The sequence below is a fragment of the Gopherus flavomarginatus genome, chromosome 4 (genome assembly GCF_025201925.1).
Source record: "Gopherus flavomarginatus isolate rGopFla2 chromosome 4, rGopFla2.mat.asm, whole genome shotgun sequence".
Taxonomy (NCBI): Eukaryota; Metazoa; Chordata; order Testudines; family Testudinidae; genus Gopherus; species Gopherus flavomarginatus.
In genome coordinates this window covers 183,888,552-183,906,270 of record NC_066620.1, presented here as the reverse complement: position 1 = coordinate 183,906,270, position 17,719 = coordinate 183,888,552, and the positions used below count along the sequence as shown (strand labels likewise).

General features: G+C 42.0%; 1 protein-coding gene across 1 annotated transcript; it reads right to left on the bottom strand.

Annotated features, from left to right (window-relative positions):
* Positions 1-13,938: 13,938 nt before the first annotated feature.
* On the bottom strand, positions 13,939-17,104 carry SOX11 (SRY-box transcription factor 11). The gene has a single exon (XM_050950887.1). The coding sequence runs from the start codon at positions 16,838-16,840 to the stop codon at positions 15,635-15,637; it is 1,206 nt and encodes a 401-aa protein (XP_050806844.1). The 5' UTR covers positions 16,841-17,104; the 3' UTR covers positions 13,939-15,634.
* Between the last annotated feature and the right edge of the window lie 615 nt (positions 17,105-17,719).

Below are 17,719 nucleotides of genomic sequence, written 5' to 3'. Positions count from 1 at the left end.
CCACAGCTGTGATTGTTCCTGTGCCTATCTTGTTCCCAGTCCTCTCCAGTTTGTTCCAGCCCGACTCCCATGTTTGATTCCTGCCTGGTTCCAACTCAGATTCCTAGTTCCTGAGTTTGGCTCTGACCCTGAGAGCTGTTCCTGGTCTCTGACTCTTGCCCGAACTGCTATGCCTGACTGGCTCCAGCTCTGACCACTAGGCATGAGTGCTGACAGGGGACAGGTTGTGTAGGCTGGCACAGGGTAGGGAGAGTGCCACTGGGAGCTGAGGTGAGGGACAGACTGGACTGGTTGGGCAAATAAACTGAAACTGAGGACAGAGGTAAAAAGGGACCCTGGCAGCTCCAGTCAGCACCACTGACCAGGCTGTTAAAAGTAACCAGTCGGTGGTGCAGAGGGATTAAGGCAGGCTTCCTGCCTTCCTTGACTCTGTGTGGCTCTCAGAAGCAGTCAGTACGTCCCTGCAGCTCCTAGGCACAGGGGTGGCGAGGGCAGCTCCATGCACTGCCCCTGCCTGGAGCGTGGCTCTGCAGCTCCAATTGGCTCAGCACCGCGGCCAATGGGAGCTGTGGGGGCAGTGCCTGTGGGTGGGGAAAGCACACAGAGCTGCTTGGCTGAGTCTCCACCTAAGAATGGCAGGAATGTTTCCAGGGAGCTACCCAAGATAAGCGCCACCCAGATCCTGCACCCATCACCCCCTCCAGCATCCGAACCCCCTGCCCTTGTTTTGAGCCCCCTCCCAAACCCAAATTCCCTTCTGGATAAGGAGCTAGGCTCAGGTACACTGAGACTAGACAAAGGTTCTATGAATATATGAGTGTGGAGGGAGAGAGAATGGGTGTGTGTGGCGAGTGGGGCGGGGGGAGGGAGAACTAGGACTGAGACACAGAATCCAGAGGGCTGAGACTAGGACTGTGTGGGCAGAGAGACTGGGCTGGGTTGAGAAGCCTGAGGGGCAGAAACTAGGACTGGGTAGGTGAGGAGAATGGGACTGGAATGAAGAGCTGGGGAGGGGAAGAAATAACACTTGGGGCAGTGACAAGTTGGAGAGGACAGAGCACAGGGGGTCAAGCATGGGGTGGGGGAATAGTCAGAAGAGTCAGGGGTGCCATTTCAGACTGGGAGGAGGGGCAACTTTAACCGTGAGTCCAGGGGTTACTTAGGCATCTGAAAACTCTAGCATTTTTTTGTTTTTTTTTTTGCAGATAATAACTTAGAAATTAGCTGACAAGAGCCCTGTATCTAAATCCTAAAGAATGAAAGAAAGAAAGAAAGAAAGAATATATATATATATATATACACACAAACACCAATTAAAACCATATTTTAAGCTTATATGTAAGTTTGGAATAGGGTTACCAGATAGCAACTGTGAAAAAACGGAATAGTGGGTGGGGGGAAATAGGCACCTATATAAGAATGGGTCATCTGGTCATCCTAGTTTGGAACAATTAGGCGATAATACAGCAAGATATTCCAAATCCCAAATCTTGGAGTTTTAACACAGATGTCAGAGATACAAGTTTGATACTTTATACACTATCTTTAGAAGAGAGAAATAAAAATAAATACAATCTGCTTACTTTCTCTAACAGACACACTCTGTATTACTGTCATTACCTACTCTATTTTAGCCAATTGTTTTTCACTCCACTGAAAACGTATTTACTTAATTTTAACATAGGTAATTACATTTATTTTCTCTTTTCATTAAAAACAGGAATTTATTTTTCAAATTATTTCGGCATTTATGTTTACCAATCACAAGCATATACATTTGACTCCATCATTACTATTAGTATCAGACTTGAAATTACATTTATTTTCATATGAATTTTAAGTTATTTACAGATATAATTAAAAATACAATTTGAAAATAAGTGACCTTCATCTGCCGGATGTCCAAAGTTATGTGTTTAGCTAATATTTGTTTGTTTTTTGAAACTGACATTGCTAAGGTGAATGCAAGCTAAATTTACATTCTATAAGGATATTAGTATTTGATTGAACCACTTTAAATAATGAATGACAAAGCACAATATGATAATAAAAGTAATAATTACTTCAACCAGGACAGGTTAGGCATTTTAGAACTCACTACTCACAGAATTAAATTTAAGCAAGAGAGAAATAAAATTATGAAATGCTCAGACCAATCAAAAAACTAAAATAGCAGCACTGTAATCCTTAACGAGCTTTGAAAGAATAAAATTACAAAGAATGTTATGTGCATTGCACATTTCAATAGGAAGTATCAAGAAGTAACAACAACAATAATAATAAAAGTGTGTGTGTGTGTGTGTGAGAGAGAGTGTGTGTGTGAGACTGTCTGTTTGTCAAAGAGAGAGTGTGTGTGTTGGTGAGGACTGTGTGCCTGAGTAAACATGCCAGCACACTGTCTCTTTAAGCCAAGCACTCAGGAGCTTGAACACTTGTTCAATATGGCAGTAGCCACAGCTCCCACTCCTGAGCCAGAGGCACCAGCACATACAGGCTCCCTGCCCTGTCCCAGCTCAGTGGAGACCCACTCAGGCACGGTAACGTCTAGCATAGGGCAAGGCCCCCAGCACCGCACCAGCCATGGAGCAGCTTCCTAAAGAAGGGTAAACTGCTGCAACAACAGGAGCTGGGCTGCCAGAGAGCAGCAGCTGCTGGCCCAGTGCCCAGCTCTGGGAGAGGTGACTCCGAGGGGTGGGGGTTGCAAAGGCAAATTTTGGGTTTGCTATAGCCCCCACAAAGCCCCACCAGCACCACCCCATTCATAAAATTATAATGTGGTATAAAACTGGGAGGGGGGGATGGGACTGGTGCCCCCTTGTACTCCCTAAATGGTGCCCCTGAGAAGAGTCTGCTTGCATAAAAGCACACTCCTCTCCAGAGCATGACTCCCCATCCAAGATTCCCAAGTCTCGCCATTCTTCTGCTGTCTGCTGGTGTCTCTGAAATCCACTAGCAGAGTGGTGGATCTCTCTCTAGAGCTGGTCCACATAGAGACAACTTACTTCTCAATCAGCTACTCCATTAACTCAAGAAGCAGGGTTTTGAGCAGTCGATCAAAATGTTCTGACCCTGCTGATGACCCATGTGGGAGTCAATATGATGTTACGTGACGGAGTTTATGCTTTTTCAGATTCGTCTTTTAAAAATGTAGGAAATTACACACAAAAACTGTTAAAAGAATATTTTTAAGACTGCAAAATCAAACACTCGAAAGTTAAGGGATGTCAGAATTGGGGTTGCCTATGTGTTTGCATTATGATAGTGATTCATTACATGATTACATACTATTTTTTTCCACAGGACCCCCACCTCATTCAAGATGGACCTGCTCTGGCGATGAATAAGATTTGTGTACCTATTGTCAGTACCAGGAGACGGTGGGCCTAAGCCTGCTAATAGTTAAGGCCCTCTCCTTTAGCTGGCTGAGGGGGCACCAGTAAATCCAGGTCATAACTGAATGCTGAGGTCCGGGGACAACAGGAACCAGAGTGAGAGCATAGGGAAAAATCATGGGACTGAAAAGAGATGCCAAGCAGAGAACCACAACAGGACTCACTGCTCCTCAAAGGCATCCAAGGAGGCAGTGGACACTGCCCAATCACTGCTGTATAGTGAAGGAAACTGTGGTCTGTAGGATCCTGCTCCACTTGTAGAAGTGGAACCTATTCTGTGAATGAGGCAAGGGACTGCAGAGAGAGAAAGGTTAAGGCGATTGAATTCTGCCCTGGAGAACTGGATTCTATTCCTGCTCTCTGCCACAGAGTGATATTAGGCAGAACACTTAAACTTTTCACAGGTGGGGATTTACGGTATGTTCTTAATTTTGAGTACCTAACTTGAGACCCTGAAGTCTGACTTGCAGAAGTACTGAACTCTTACAGATGCAGCTGAAGTCAATGGGATCAGTGCTTTAAACTGTACATAAGGCTATATACTCAAAAGTGTCTCAAATGGGGCACCCAAAATTAGTGGATACTTTTGACCTTAATGTCTCTGTGTGTCAGTTCCCCATCCATAAAATGGGTATAATACCCACTCACTTCACAGGGGTGTTGCGCAAAAAAATTTAATGTTTTCAGAGCCCTCAGATACTGTAGTGATGAGAACCATCAAAAAGCCCATAAGGAAATTAATTCTGTCTTCAATGCAGGGTTTTAACAGTATACAATAAATAAGGTGTGGGGCCATATATTGAACAGAGAGGACAAAACCAAAATATTGAATAGTTGCCCATTAAGAGAGCACCATCTATTCTGTGCACTGAATGAGGTCCTGTAGAAAAAAATATTGTGTGATGATGGAATTAAAGACTATATTATAATGCATACGCACAAAGGGGCCAAATTAAAGTTACTTAAGCAATCTTAGTTTTGGTATGTCCTGACTTTTGAGTGATTGACTTTGCAACTTTAATAATCTTCTGTTGATGTGGGGGTTTTGTGTGTAATATATATTAAGAGCTACCTTCCCACAGCCCCAGGGAATGGCTGGAAAGAGAGCCTGTGGAGAAAGGAAGATGAGGGCTGCCACAGCCTCTTATATGACTTTATCATATGCCTTCAGTATCATTTTATTGTAAAACTTTGTATGATATTTTATGTAAATGATATATAAAATCATCGACTGCAGTCTTTGAGGTGTCGGAGGGTAGTATAGACACTTGTTTTGCACCAAAACACCATCTCTACTGTATTTTCCTAACCACTGTTGTGATATTTGGGAATGTCCTGAATTACCAGATGCTACATAATTTAAAGGCTAGGTGGCTTATTAAGTGTGATTATTTCTGGATTACATATGGCAAAACTGAGGCACAGGGAAATTAGGTGTTTTGCCCAACATCACACTACAAATCATTATTAGAATTGCAAATAGAGCTCAAGACTCCTGGCTTACAGTTTCTTACTCTATCCAGCGGACAATGTACTCAATGTAAAAAACACTGCAATACAAAGTATGTTGTATTTTACTCAACTACCTAAGGAGAAGATTAACAAAAGTATTAGGAGGGATATTTTTAGAGGCATGAGTGGGAGTTAAGTGTCCAACTTTCATTGACTTTCAGTAGAAGCTAGGTGCCTATATACCCCTTGTATCCTTGAAAATCTACCCGTAGGGGACTTACAAGTGAGAAGATTTGCACTGTAGTAATATCATCATGTCAGCAACTTTATTCTGACCTCTAAAAAGTTTGTGTACTAAAACTCAATAAGCAACCAAAGTGACAGTCAAATATGAAGGTAAAACTATTTGTTTTGAAGAGCATTTTGATGTGTTTTTAATTACACTTGTATACAGACCAAAACTGTCACAATAGTGAGAGGGAGTATATGTAAAGCTAATTTACAGATAACTAGCCCAAAAGCAGTCTGTCTTATTTTACAGCAAAGACTTAAAAATGTATCTGCAGTGCACAGAGGGATGTTATAGAGGGTTAATTGCATGTACACTTAGTGTCACAGACTAAATAATCATGAATTTGAAATATAAGGATGTTGCATTATTGTGAAGCTTACAGGCACAATTGTGCTATGAACTGAGAATCACACCTTTTATTCATTTTGCATTTTTGCCAGTTGTAGCAGCTTACAAAGGAGTTCTGCCTCATTCCTTATGCGCTCTCCGAAGTGTATTACTATTATAATGTCTGAAAAGATGATGCTGTTTTCTAGTTTACACACATCTCGGTAGATTTTCAAATAACTCTTGTTTTCCAAATAACTTCTGAATCACTGGAAAACACTAACTACACGCTAAATCTTACAGAGGTGTCAAATTTCATCTGAAAGGAGGAAGGTACCTTATTTTACCTATGGAAAATAAAAACACTGCCATTTTTAAACTGTTGAGGATTTTTTTTTGTATGCTTTAACTCAAAAATAGCTGTAGGAATTATGCTTCCGTAAAAAGATCATGTTGAGATAGACTCCTAATATGAAAATTTTCAGTCTAAAAGGTGAAACCTTCCAAAAGTTATAAGTAACTGAATTTGGGAGGTTATAATGGACACTTTTTTGTGTATTAGGATGGTCACTAGCAGTAATCATTTTCATATGTACACACATACATGCATGTGAATAATTCTCTAAGTGGTGGTGTTATCTATGTAATAAACTGCATGTATTATTAACATGTACCTTTGACTGTGTGTACCTACTGTGACTGTCTCTGCATATGCATCCATCTCTGTTAGACAACTTCTGACATTCCAAATTTCAAAACAACGTCAGTAAGTCACCAAAACCAATTTGCTGGAAAAATCTTTCTTTCTTTCCTCCCAAACCCTCTTCCATCAAGTAACACTGACCTAAGGCTCTAATCAGACAATACCTCCAAAAGTGACAGTTTTTAAGTCTGGTATCTTATGGCCCATCAACTCTAGAAACAAATGTATACAACTAGGAGAGATTCCTAACTTTCCAGTGGGGCACACACCTTATTTGTTTCTAGCACTAGTAGGATCTCATCTATATCAAATCTTAAACTCATAAGATTATGTATAAAAAGCCTATTTTAGTAATCCAAGTGTTTCTAAAATGCATAGATTTTTCTCTCTCAGAAGCCTGGATAGTTGGAATCAGGGATGGGAATTTTCAAAAGCACTCTGGAGCAGCTTATTTCTCCCATGGGACACAAAGCAAGATTTACCACTGACATCAATGGAAACAGAGTGTGAAAATCCCATCAATGGTGATTAAAAACCTGGGCTTTACAGGCAGAGGAATATGAAAAATAGTACCAATAACCTGCCAGATTAATGTTTCCTCTCCACCCCCCCCCCCCCCCACACACACACTCTGGAATTTCCCTCTCAAAGGTGTCATTTGTCTGTGATCCAAGATGGGCAAATATTCAGTCCTGGACCAGAGATGGATTTTAAGGTCTGATATCCTGTAGACCCCCAAATTAGAAAATGGGAACTTGACCACTGGAAAGTGAATATTTCTAGCTTTTTAATGAGATACTGGACATTGGTTTCTAGCTCTGGAAGATCCTAAGATACTGGATCATAAAATTGTGACACTTTTTATAAGCTATTTTATACTATTTTTAGAGGTTTCTATGTTTGCCTTGCTTCTTAGTGCTGTACAGTGGGACTTAGGGTAATTAAGGCTTTATAGGCATAAGGATTCAAAAATTAGTCCTACACTAGGTTGATCAGATAGCAAGTGTGAAAAAAATCGGGACGGGGTGGGAGGTTATAGGTACCTCAGTAAGAGAAAGCCTTGAATATCAGGACACTCCCTGTGAAATCAGGACATCTGGTCACCCTACCCAACACGTTATTTTAAAACTCTGTAAAACAATTATGAAATAGCTTTTGTGTAACATTTGTAGCATGTACAGAATAAATGATGGTGTGGTGCTGTATAAAGGGTTCATTGGCACTGGTCTGGAATGACCAACATGTGCCCATGAATGCCCCTATGTCTATCCCAAATTCATATTGATTAAACCTTTATACTACACCGCAATGTCAGATAGCCACATGCAGATAATAAACACTTATTAATGGGAAGCATGCTTTTTTTTTAAAGAAACCATATCCGTTTAATTACTTAAAATGTTCTCCATACTCTGGGAAAGCTAGGTAGGCGTTATTATTTCTTCAATATTTCAGCCTTAGGAAATAAGACAAATAACCACAGTGATTTTCTGCTCAAGAGGTTCTAATGTTCCAGAATGTCTAAAGAACTCTTTTACTTGATGAATCAGTTGTACAGGTAAGAGTCTATTCTCAGGTTTGGAGGCCTTAACCTGCTCCCATTAACTTTTCTACTGTTGACTTCAGGAGGAGCATGATCCTTTATTATTATTTGCATTATCATAGCTACTAGAAGTTCCAGTCATGAAATATGACCTCATTGTTCTAGGTGTTATACAAAGACAGAACAACCCTCCCCCACCCCCCCAAATAGGCACTGCTCAAAAAGCTTATGATCCTTTCCTACGTGCAGGGAGCTACAACCCACCATACATCAAGATGTGGATACAACAAAGTTTTCAGGTTTATATTTACATATCCAAGTCAATCTTTGAAGATATACATATTAAACAAAAGTTAACCCAGTACAAGTCTTGTTTGTCCTTTGGTGAATGATGAAATGTGTACATGTAAGACCCTTGGAAGCTGAATTTTAGCAACAGATGGGTTGTGCTAATTGTGCATTTTTAATTTGTTACAATATAACACAATCATTTCTATAAAATCATATTTAATATACAACAAACTCTCACCACATAAACACATTAAAACACCTTATTATAGTTCCAAGAATCAATTACAGGTTTTCATAAAAACATTTTCATATCTAGAATCTTAATACAGAATGATTTATTTCTATGCCAAAATACATTTAGACTGTAAACTGTTTGTAGAAAAAAGACAGAGAATTGGGGCTTGCTGGTATTTAATCCATCTTATTTCTTTCTTTCATGTTCTACTTTGAAACATATCTGAAATGTTTACCTAAACATTGTTTTTTAATCCAAAGTTCTAACCAAAAAAAAAAAAAAAAAAAGCGAGAGAGAGGAAGAAGAAGATAATTGTCTCTTCACTTCATTGTCTTTTGGATGTGCATAGAACAACATTCACTGTCTGCACATGCTACCCTGGTCAGGACTGTTGTGTGCCATGTTGGTTTTGAAAGAAAGACACAACATTCCCTTTTAATACAAGTATTGGGTGCTCACAGAATGAAGAATGGAGCCCCGATAATAATTGAACTGCATTTAGCAAATACAAAACTGGAAAAAAAAATCCACATAAAAACTCAAATGAAGATTGATCACACAATTTTATTAGAGTCTTTTGAACAATTGTATTACGTTGTTCCTTTATTTAAAAACTCTTGCAAAAAAAGACATTGGAGTGGACTGTTTTCAACCCTGAGCATTAACACTGCATATCAAGTACTGTAGTAAAGAAGCTGGTTAAGATTGTAGCACTAGCACAGAGTCACTGATATTAATCCTCTAAATGATCAGGTTTTTACAAAAAAAATACATAGTTTTCAATAAATAATGCTTAATTTTACAACTTTGATACAGCAATGTCATACACTGTTTTGACACATACTAAACTCTGCATGCTATATAGTCTACTAGAAGACAAAACTTTGCCATGCATTTTCTTTTTCTAGTGCTAGAAAACACTTTGTCCTCCAGTGCATTGCCTCAAGCAGCCTTACCCTCTTCTTTCTATCTCATAGCAATAGGCCGTGCACTGACATGCAAAACCTTAAGAAAAGGTTCCCCCCACCCCCCACCATCACTCAGCCTTCTAAACAAAAGTACTTTTCAGCTTTTCCCCCCAGACCTGGAGTGTCTATGAAAATGAATTTAATGTGGCCTTTGAAAAGGCTTTGAAATTACATATTTTAAAAGTGTCATGCTGAAAAACGGCTCTAAAACATTCAATTTTCCCCAACTGTGGCCATCATGCAACATCTTTGAAATGTTGTAACCATCAAATGTCCCACATTGGAAAAATAGGCCTCCATTTTAAAACAGCCCCCATCCTCAAAAAAAAAGTATCACAGCATTTATGTAGAGACTCCAAAATTCCAACATACGTACAAGAGCAAAACCAGATAGAAACTGCAAATGAGCTAACAATGGCATATAACTCTTCGCCCTGGTATACCCAGGAGTTGAGGCAAGTTGGCTTTGGAGATACGCAGGAAGATGGAAACAAAATCAATTTGTGATAATAGGAGCTCCTGGAATAGTATTTATTATTTGATCAAATTTCTTCAGATGGTAAATCACTGTGTCTTGATTTTCTGTGAGGTGAATGTTACTATAATGTAATACTATGATAATCAAACCAATCTTAATTTCTGAAGGTTCACAAATCTTAGTAGCTTGATTTCCTCATGTTCATTCATTCTGCAAGATTTCACTTCACAGAAAATCCACATATAATAGCTAAGCACAAAAAAGTTTGATTAAGTAATAAGCACTGGAACTGCCATTCTCACATTTCCAGGTTGTTTGTTCATCATTGAAAACCACTCACCCCTTTTTGACCATATTGCTTTAGGGGTTTACTTTTATATATAGAAGTCATTGCTTTGAAACGACTGTTAATCATAATCTTCTAAGAGTTTTTAAAATATTCCTATCTTTGCACTGGCATAAGTATTGGGTTTCCTAAGAGAAACTCTACCCAACGAAGGTATTACTTTTTATACATGAAACAATACAAATTTTGTTTCCTTTTTTTGTAAGTCTTCTACACTTTCTGCACATTTGTGCTTTATACTGAATATAAAAATAGGTCTTTAAAACTCTATTTACTTTAAACTCACTAAAAAACTACTTGCTTGTGAAATTCTCTTACAAATTCACTGCATCCATGTAAAGAAGATAAAACTAATTAGGCAGTTAATTGATACAGGTAGTGTGTAAAAAAATAATAAATTTTTAAAATCACAGCCTGAAATTTGGGAAAAAAGAGAAATTGAAGGAATAAAATTGTATAGTTGAAATATAAGGCAACTCAGTATAGGGAGTTTCTTTCTGGTCATTATCATAAGTGAAGAGTAAGGGGAATTTAGAAAGAGAACTACATTCTCCAAAAAAACCAGGAAGAATTGGGGCACAATTCTGCATATCCTTCTTGAAGCAAAAAGCTCTCATAAAGCTCAATGAGAATTTTTGTTAAGAAGTGCAGGTTTAAGCGCATACCAGGGCATCAATATGAAGATGTGGCATGGGTAGAGATAAAAGGAATGAACTGTAATGGAGTATCAAATAGCTTGAAATGATATGGCCTTGATTCGACCTCATAAGAGTTCCACACTAGAATAACTATAGAGTTGCACTTGATTTACACTTGTGTGAATGAAGAAGCAGGATACATGGATGCAAACCACATTCAGTAGACTCTACCTTTGGGGAAGTTGACCCTGGGTGGATGTGGATGCCTACACTTTAGACCATGAGACATTTAAAGGACATTTTGAATATGTCTACCTGTTAAATTTGAAAAATATTGTCCTTTTAAACAATTTACAGTGAGTTAGTACTTTATAGTTGAGAGAGTAAACAGAAGAAAGCAACCAAAAGGGAAAATGTCAATTGAAGTTAACTTTCCAAAAACATTCATTTTCAAAATCTGAAAAAATCACCTCTTTCTGGGTCTTCTATTTAAGTGAGATCCTAAATATTGTAAAGAAAGTTGTTTTTTTCCAATTGTAAAAAGCTGAGTTTCTTCTTTTGTGCCCCTAAGTCAGCTTACACATAGAAAAGTACTATACAAAATGAAAACAGAGGCAGCAATAAGAAAGCAAATGGGAGACACTAAGCCTGGAACATAAAGATTTCTCCACGAGGGTAGTCAACAAGAATTCATATGTATACTTAAAAGGAAAAACCGGGAATAGGATTATTCAATTTGACCAGAAATACTCCACACATAAAATATGAGGATAACCTAGCTGATGTGATCTTTATGAACTGTAAGACTGCTCTTACTATCATTGAAATGAGTGGGAGTTCAGGCATTGATTTCAATAAGGAGCAAGTTCTGGCCCTAAAAGTGTCATAGCTTAATTAGAATATTCATTCATTTTCCTTGGGCAATATGCAAAGTTAAGCTCTCAAAAGGATGAAAAGTCAAACTTTTTGGGAAAAAATATGTACTGTCCCCGTTCATTGCATCATCACTCAAAATATTAATTTTACATATTGTTGTAGTTCCCTTCCAAAAGCTCTTCCAAGACTCTTTTGGCAGGGTGTTTTTTTCCTTTGACTAAAGTAGACCTGTTGCTCTTTAAAATCTGCCTGACTGCTCTATACTTTGATATTTCATATTAGTTATTCTTGATTAATATTTGGTAATGATAATTTTAAAAAATTTCCTTCAAAAATACATCAAGGTTTTTGTGACCTGAAACATAGACCTTATTACAAACTGAATCCAGCTTAGATTTGACCATCACTAATACATAACTCACTGAACATTTGCAAAACACAAATGTTCAATTACACTGCCTATCATTTTAATAAACAAGGATGCATATCAGAAAGAAGGGAGTGGAAGAAATTGCCCATACCCTCTCATGATAGCTTGAAGAATTGCTAAGAGAATTTTGGCTCAGTTTTAAAAGATTGGAATATGATCATCTAATGCGATCACCCTAGCCCATGAACACGAACTGGTTTTCAACAGTAGGACAGCTAATGGCTAGGCTGTAGAGCACTTCAGTTCCCTTTTCTTTTTTTTTGCCTTAGAAGAGATAAATGTCATTTGTTTTCAATCTAATTGCTAAGTAATTATATAGAGAACATACTAATCATTTGAGACCAAAAAAACTGAAAATTCAAGAAACTGTTTTATTGAGGACTATCCATTGCCAAGGATATTTTGTGTGTTGTACTTGTTTGTTTTAAAACAGTTTTTTTTCCATAAAGAATTATCACAATGCAAGACATAAATTTAGGTTCCCAGATATGCTACATCTCTTTTCTGATAGCAAGGATTTAGGCCAAACAGCTTTTATTTAGAATCATACGTACGTTTTTTTTAATTATTATTATGAGAGAGATCAGATTATATGAATCATTTAACTAACCTAAAGTAGCTATCTCACCACTTAAATGCCTAAGAGTTGTCTTTGATTAAACATAACATGCATGCAGGTTTAAATGTTGTGTTTTATTATGCCTTACAAATATGTATGCAGGATTTTCATTTTCAGCAAGTCTGAAAGCCTGTAGCAGTGGTTGCCACCAAAATTACCAGCACAGTGAATTGTCCTTGTAAACAGCTGGATCATTTATTAGTGGATAAAGATAAAGGATCGACCAATGCCTATCGGATAAAAAGTAAACTTCTTGAGAAACACACTTCCACCTTGAGTCTGTTTATTGCCATCAGCAGTTCTTTCAAAATGTAAAACTGAAATCTGACGGCTCCTAAGGGGGGGAAAAATGCACATTTACAAAGTCTGTTCATCTGCAGCAGTCGCTCACATCCGCCCTTCCCACGCCCCAGCTCTCAGACAGGCAAAGGCAACTGCAAAGGAGAGGGAATTGGAGCAGATCCCCTGGGTCCTCCAGCTGCCGGCGGGGCGGAGGTTAGCGCCGTGGCACTGCCGAGGAGGGCGGCAGCACCCTCTGGGCAGGGCATCGGTAGCTACGGGCCCGCCCAGGCCGCTGAAAGAGAAGGGAGACAGGGCGGGCTGGGGGCAGAGCGCTCCGGTTCGGCTAGCTCGGGCCCAGCAGCGCCGGTGCGCGCCAGGCTCGGGCGGGGAGCTCTGCACAGAAGCGACAGGGCAGAGATAAAGCTGGCTGCACCTCCGCCCCTGCGGCAAACAGGAAGCCTCAGTCCGCCCCCTCTTGAGCAGGGGCCCCTGGCTGCGGCCGGCCTCCCTCGCTTGGAAGGCCCGTACCCGCTGCTGCCTCGCCTGCCCCTCCGGAAGGGATGCACGGGGAGGCGGGAAGCAGCTGCCAGGCCGGCGTGTGGGGCGTGGAAAAGGGCTGGCGCGGCGCGCCCCGCCCCGGAGGGAGCCAGCCGCTCTCCGGTCCCTCCCCGCCGCTGCACCCCGACTCCTTCTCCTAGTTTCCCCGTTTAAGACTGACTGGGGGGGAAGAAGGGGGCGGCGAGAGAAGCTGCTAAAAATAACCAACGCCGCCGCCAGCCTTTGCTAGCCGCACATGGCCGGACACACCCCCTCCGCGCACAGCCTGCCTAACCCGCCGCATAGCAGAGCCCACGTGGAGGGGACCCCGGGAGCCAGCGCAGACCCCGAGCAGGGAGCGAGCTAGCACACTTGGGGGGAGGGAGCCAGAGCCTCCCACGCGCACGGATCTGGGCCTGAAAGGTGTTCCTACCCCCGTCCCCCTCGGAGATGGAGCGAGAACTAGACCCCCCCCCCAGTAAAGGGCCCCTCCGCCAGCCACACTCAGCTGCGATCCCCTCACCCGCCGAGGGGCGATGCAGCAATGACAGAAGGCAGGTAACCGGGCACAGAACCTAGCACTAAAGCGTGCCTGGAATCACATTCTCGGAGACCCTCTCCGCCATCTTTCTATGGGCTCCTGGGGGCCAACCACCCCCGGGGTCTCCCCTTCTAGACTAGCTGGGCGCTGAAAGCCGGGTGGGGGGCCGGGTAAAATCAGCGATTTCACACGTTTGTGGAATAAAAAGCTGTCTAACATTCTCCCTTCTGGCTACATGCAGACAGCCGCCTACAGCTCCGCAGGTGGGGCGTGGGCCAAGGCATCGCCAGCGTTACTTCTACAGACACTAATAGCGATACGAGTTTCTATCAGTTCCAGCTGATTTATTAAAATTGTCAAGATACAGACTTTCAGCATAAAAAAAAGGCAATGATGTTGACAGTGCACAAGTCTGCTTTTGCCATCATTTGCTACAAAATATGCAGATGGTCTGTACTTTAGATTATATTGCACAAAATGAGAAACTTTTTTTTAACTATGTGCCTTTTTTTGCTAAAAATCGAGAATCCAGTTTCATACCTTCCATCTGGGGCCCCATCCACATATCACAGCGTATGAGATACATAAAGTCCTACTATAGTACAGTACATATACAATCTTTTAAACTAAGATAACAGCTCTGAGGTCTATATCACCATTTTCAATAAATCTTTACCTACAAATATTGAACAAATCTGAACTATAGCTGTACAAAAAAGTTTCTTTTTTTGTTTTAAACCACAAGGCCTTTAGATGCAAGGATTATTTTTAAAATTTTAATCCTTTTAAAACCAGGACGTAACGTACCAACAAACTTGCATGCTAAAAACAGAAAAGAAAAAAAAATAAAAGGGAAGAAGTGCCTGAAAAGTCTTACTGAAAAAACACAGCAAGAATGTTCCCTTTTCACTGTACAAAAATACGCCTGAAAATATATTAATTTTTAAAAAAGACTGAGGTCTGTTATGTATCAAAAATGTTTCAATACCTTTTTGTACTGAGGTCTAGGCTGTCTGGTATTCAATCAAGGAGGTATAAGGGAACAAGTTACAAAAAAAAAGTTGGCAAGTAGAAATCACATTTGTAAAACCATAGACAATTTGATCTGAAAAGTAAACTCTGATCTTAAGTCAGTTCACAGTTTTTATTTTCTTTTTGTAAGCGTTTGTACAGTCTGCATTTTTTCAAGCTCCCTGCAGCTTTGTTAAGAATCGGATGCATAGAAGACATCAGTTTTCTCCCTCCAAAAAAAGTTGCAATGGTCCCTTTCAGAAAAAAAATCAGAACAGTTCTTTTAAGATCTCTCACGGGAAAAAAAATCCACAAACCCCCTTGAGTAACAGTTGTGCTGCCAAAAGACTTTTTTGCAGACCATCTTCCAGACTTCAATCACAGACCGACAAGCTTCGAACATCGACTTCTGAATCATTTTTCCCCCAGTCCCCCATGCCTTTTTGTTGTTGTTGCGATCACCAAATTAAAAAACAAAACAAAACAAAACAAAAAACATAACTCCGGGCTCGGTTTGGAACTAACTTTTGAGACTTTTTTTTTTAAAAAGAAAAGACATTTTATTATTTCATTTTTACTCCACCACTTCCATCACATCATCACCAGCATCATCTTTCCTTTCCGATTTCTCTGCACCGTTGTTCTTCTCATCAGCGACACGCCTTCCAGCGGCTCAGTAAGTGAAGACCAAGTCGGAAAAGTTCGCTTCCAGCCAGTCCCCTGCAATCATTTCGCTCAGCTCCGGGGTGCAGTAATCGGGGAACTCGAAGTGAGAGCCCAAGCTGCCCTCGCTGAACGAATCCAAATCTTTATCCACCAGGGACAGAGACAGGTTCCCCGAAGCGGAGCTCACCCCCAGCTCCGAGGCGGCGTGAGGGTGCTGGGAGAAATTCAAGCTCAAGTCGAACATCAGGTCGTCCGTCTCTTCGCTGCTGGAGGAGGAGGTGGAGATGGACCTGGAGGAAGCCGGGGACAGGCTGGGCTGCTGCTGGGTGCTCTGCTTGGTGATGTTCTTGAAGTTGTAGTACAGTCTATTGCTGCCGCTGCTGCCGTGCGAGGCTGCGCTGCCCCTCACCTCTTCGTACAGGCTGGCCCCCTCGGTGGACTCTGCCGAAGAGCTCAAGGTGGGACTAGCCGGGACTTTGGCTACATTATATCGCCTCTGCTGCTGCTGCTGCTCGTCTTCCTCGTCCTCGTCCTCGTCCTCCTCTTGCTTGATCCTGAGCTGCAGCTCGTCGTCCTCCTCCTCCTCTTCATCATCTTCGTCCATGAAGACGCACTTGACGGTTTTGCTGCTCACTTTCAGGGTGCCGTAGACATAGTCCTCCCCCGCGTAGTCCCCGGGGTGGGTGGCTTTAGCCCCGGTCTTGGCGGGAGAGGAGGAGGATGACTTCAGCTTGCTACATTTCTTACTGGAGCTCTTGGCGCTTTTGCTGCTGCTGCTGCTGGTGGGTGCGTTTTTCTCCGGGCTCTGGCTGGCACTGGGCTTCGCTGATGGGTCCATTTTGGGCTTTTTCCTGGGTCTGTATTTGTAGTCGGGGTAATCGGCCATGTGTTTGAGCCTCAGTCTCTCTGCCTCCCGGATGAAGGGGATCTTCTCGCTGTCCTTCAGCATTTTCCACCGCTTGCCCAGGCGCTTGGAGATCTCCGCGTTGTGCATGTCCGGAGACTGCTCCATGATTTTTCTCCTCTCGATTTTAGACCACACCATAAACGCGTTCATCGGTCTCTTAATGTGCCCTGAAGCCGTTTTGCACCAGTCCGGGTCGCTCTCATCCAAAGCGACTGGGCTGCATGCCATAAACTCGCCCTCTTCGGTGTCCATCGCCTCCCTGGGCAGGTTGCTTTCAGTCTCCGCACTTTCCGCTTGCTGCACCATGCCGGGCTTAGAGCGATTTCTTTGTGTGTGCCAGCCCCTTCCCTGCCCCGCCACACGAGCCCTCGGGAGTCACAAGGTGGAGCCCAGCGTGCGAGTTGCAAGGTCTCTCCTGACGCCCTTCCTTCCCCGCTCGCACACTACCGCTACTGCTGCCCTTGCACCAGGCACCAGCAGGACCGGGACTCTCTCCGGCTCGGCTCTTTCCCCTCCCCCCTGCAGCAGCAGCAGCAGCAGCAGCCTCCCGGACCCCGAGCTCTCACTAGATCTCACGCCCCCTTCTGCAAAAGTTGCGCCGGGGTTCTCTCTGAACTAGTTATCAGGGTTTCATATGGGTGACATCACTCCCCCAGCCAGCCAATCATGTAACCCGGGCTCCTCCTACTGGCTCCTCCCCTCTTCCTTTATTTAAGTCACCACATGCGCCCCCCGCCTTTCGCACTCTTTTAGTGGGGGAGGTGTGGGATTGGAAGAGGCTGGGCTGGGAGCTTAATCTTAATATACATATATTAAAAATGACTTGCACGGGTCATTTAAGATGGGTTGTATTAATGCTTTCACTATCTCCTCCTGGGCTGGCTATTAGAAAGCACAGCAATTTGTTTTGCTAGAGAGTATGGGATAGTGGATGTGAATCTGGTGCGATTATTTCCCATTGCCTAGTGCAGTCAGGCTGGTTGAGCTCATGTCCTAGAGGATGAGGTGCATCCTCCGGGCATCTGCTCTATGCGCTTCCAAGTAACTGAAGGTGGCGCTTTAGCACTGCAAGCTTTTCAAAAGCATGCAGCTATTTATTTATTTTGTTTGCAAGGCAAAGAAATCAGTTTAAAGATAAAGTGCTGATCTCTCATTCTTGTGTTTGCATAGTGTCTATTTTATCCC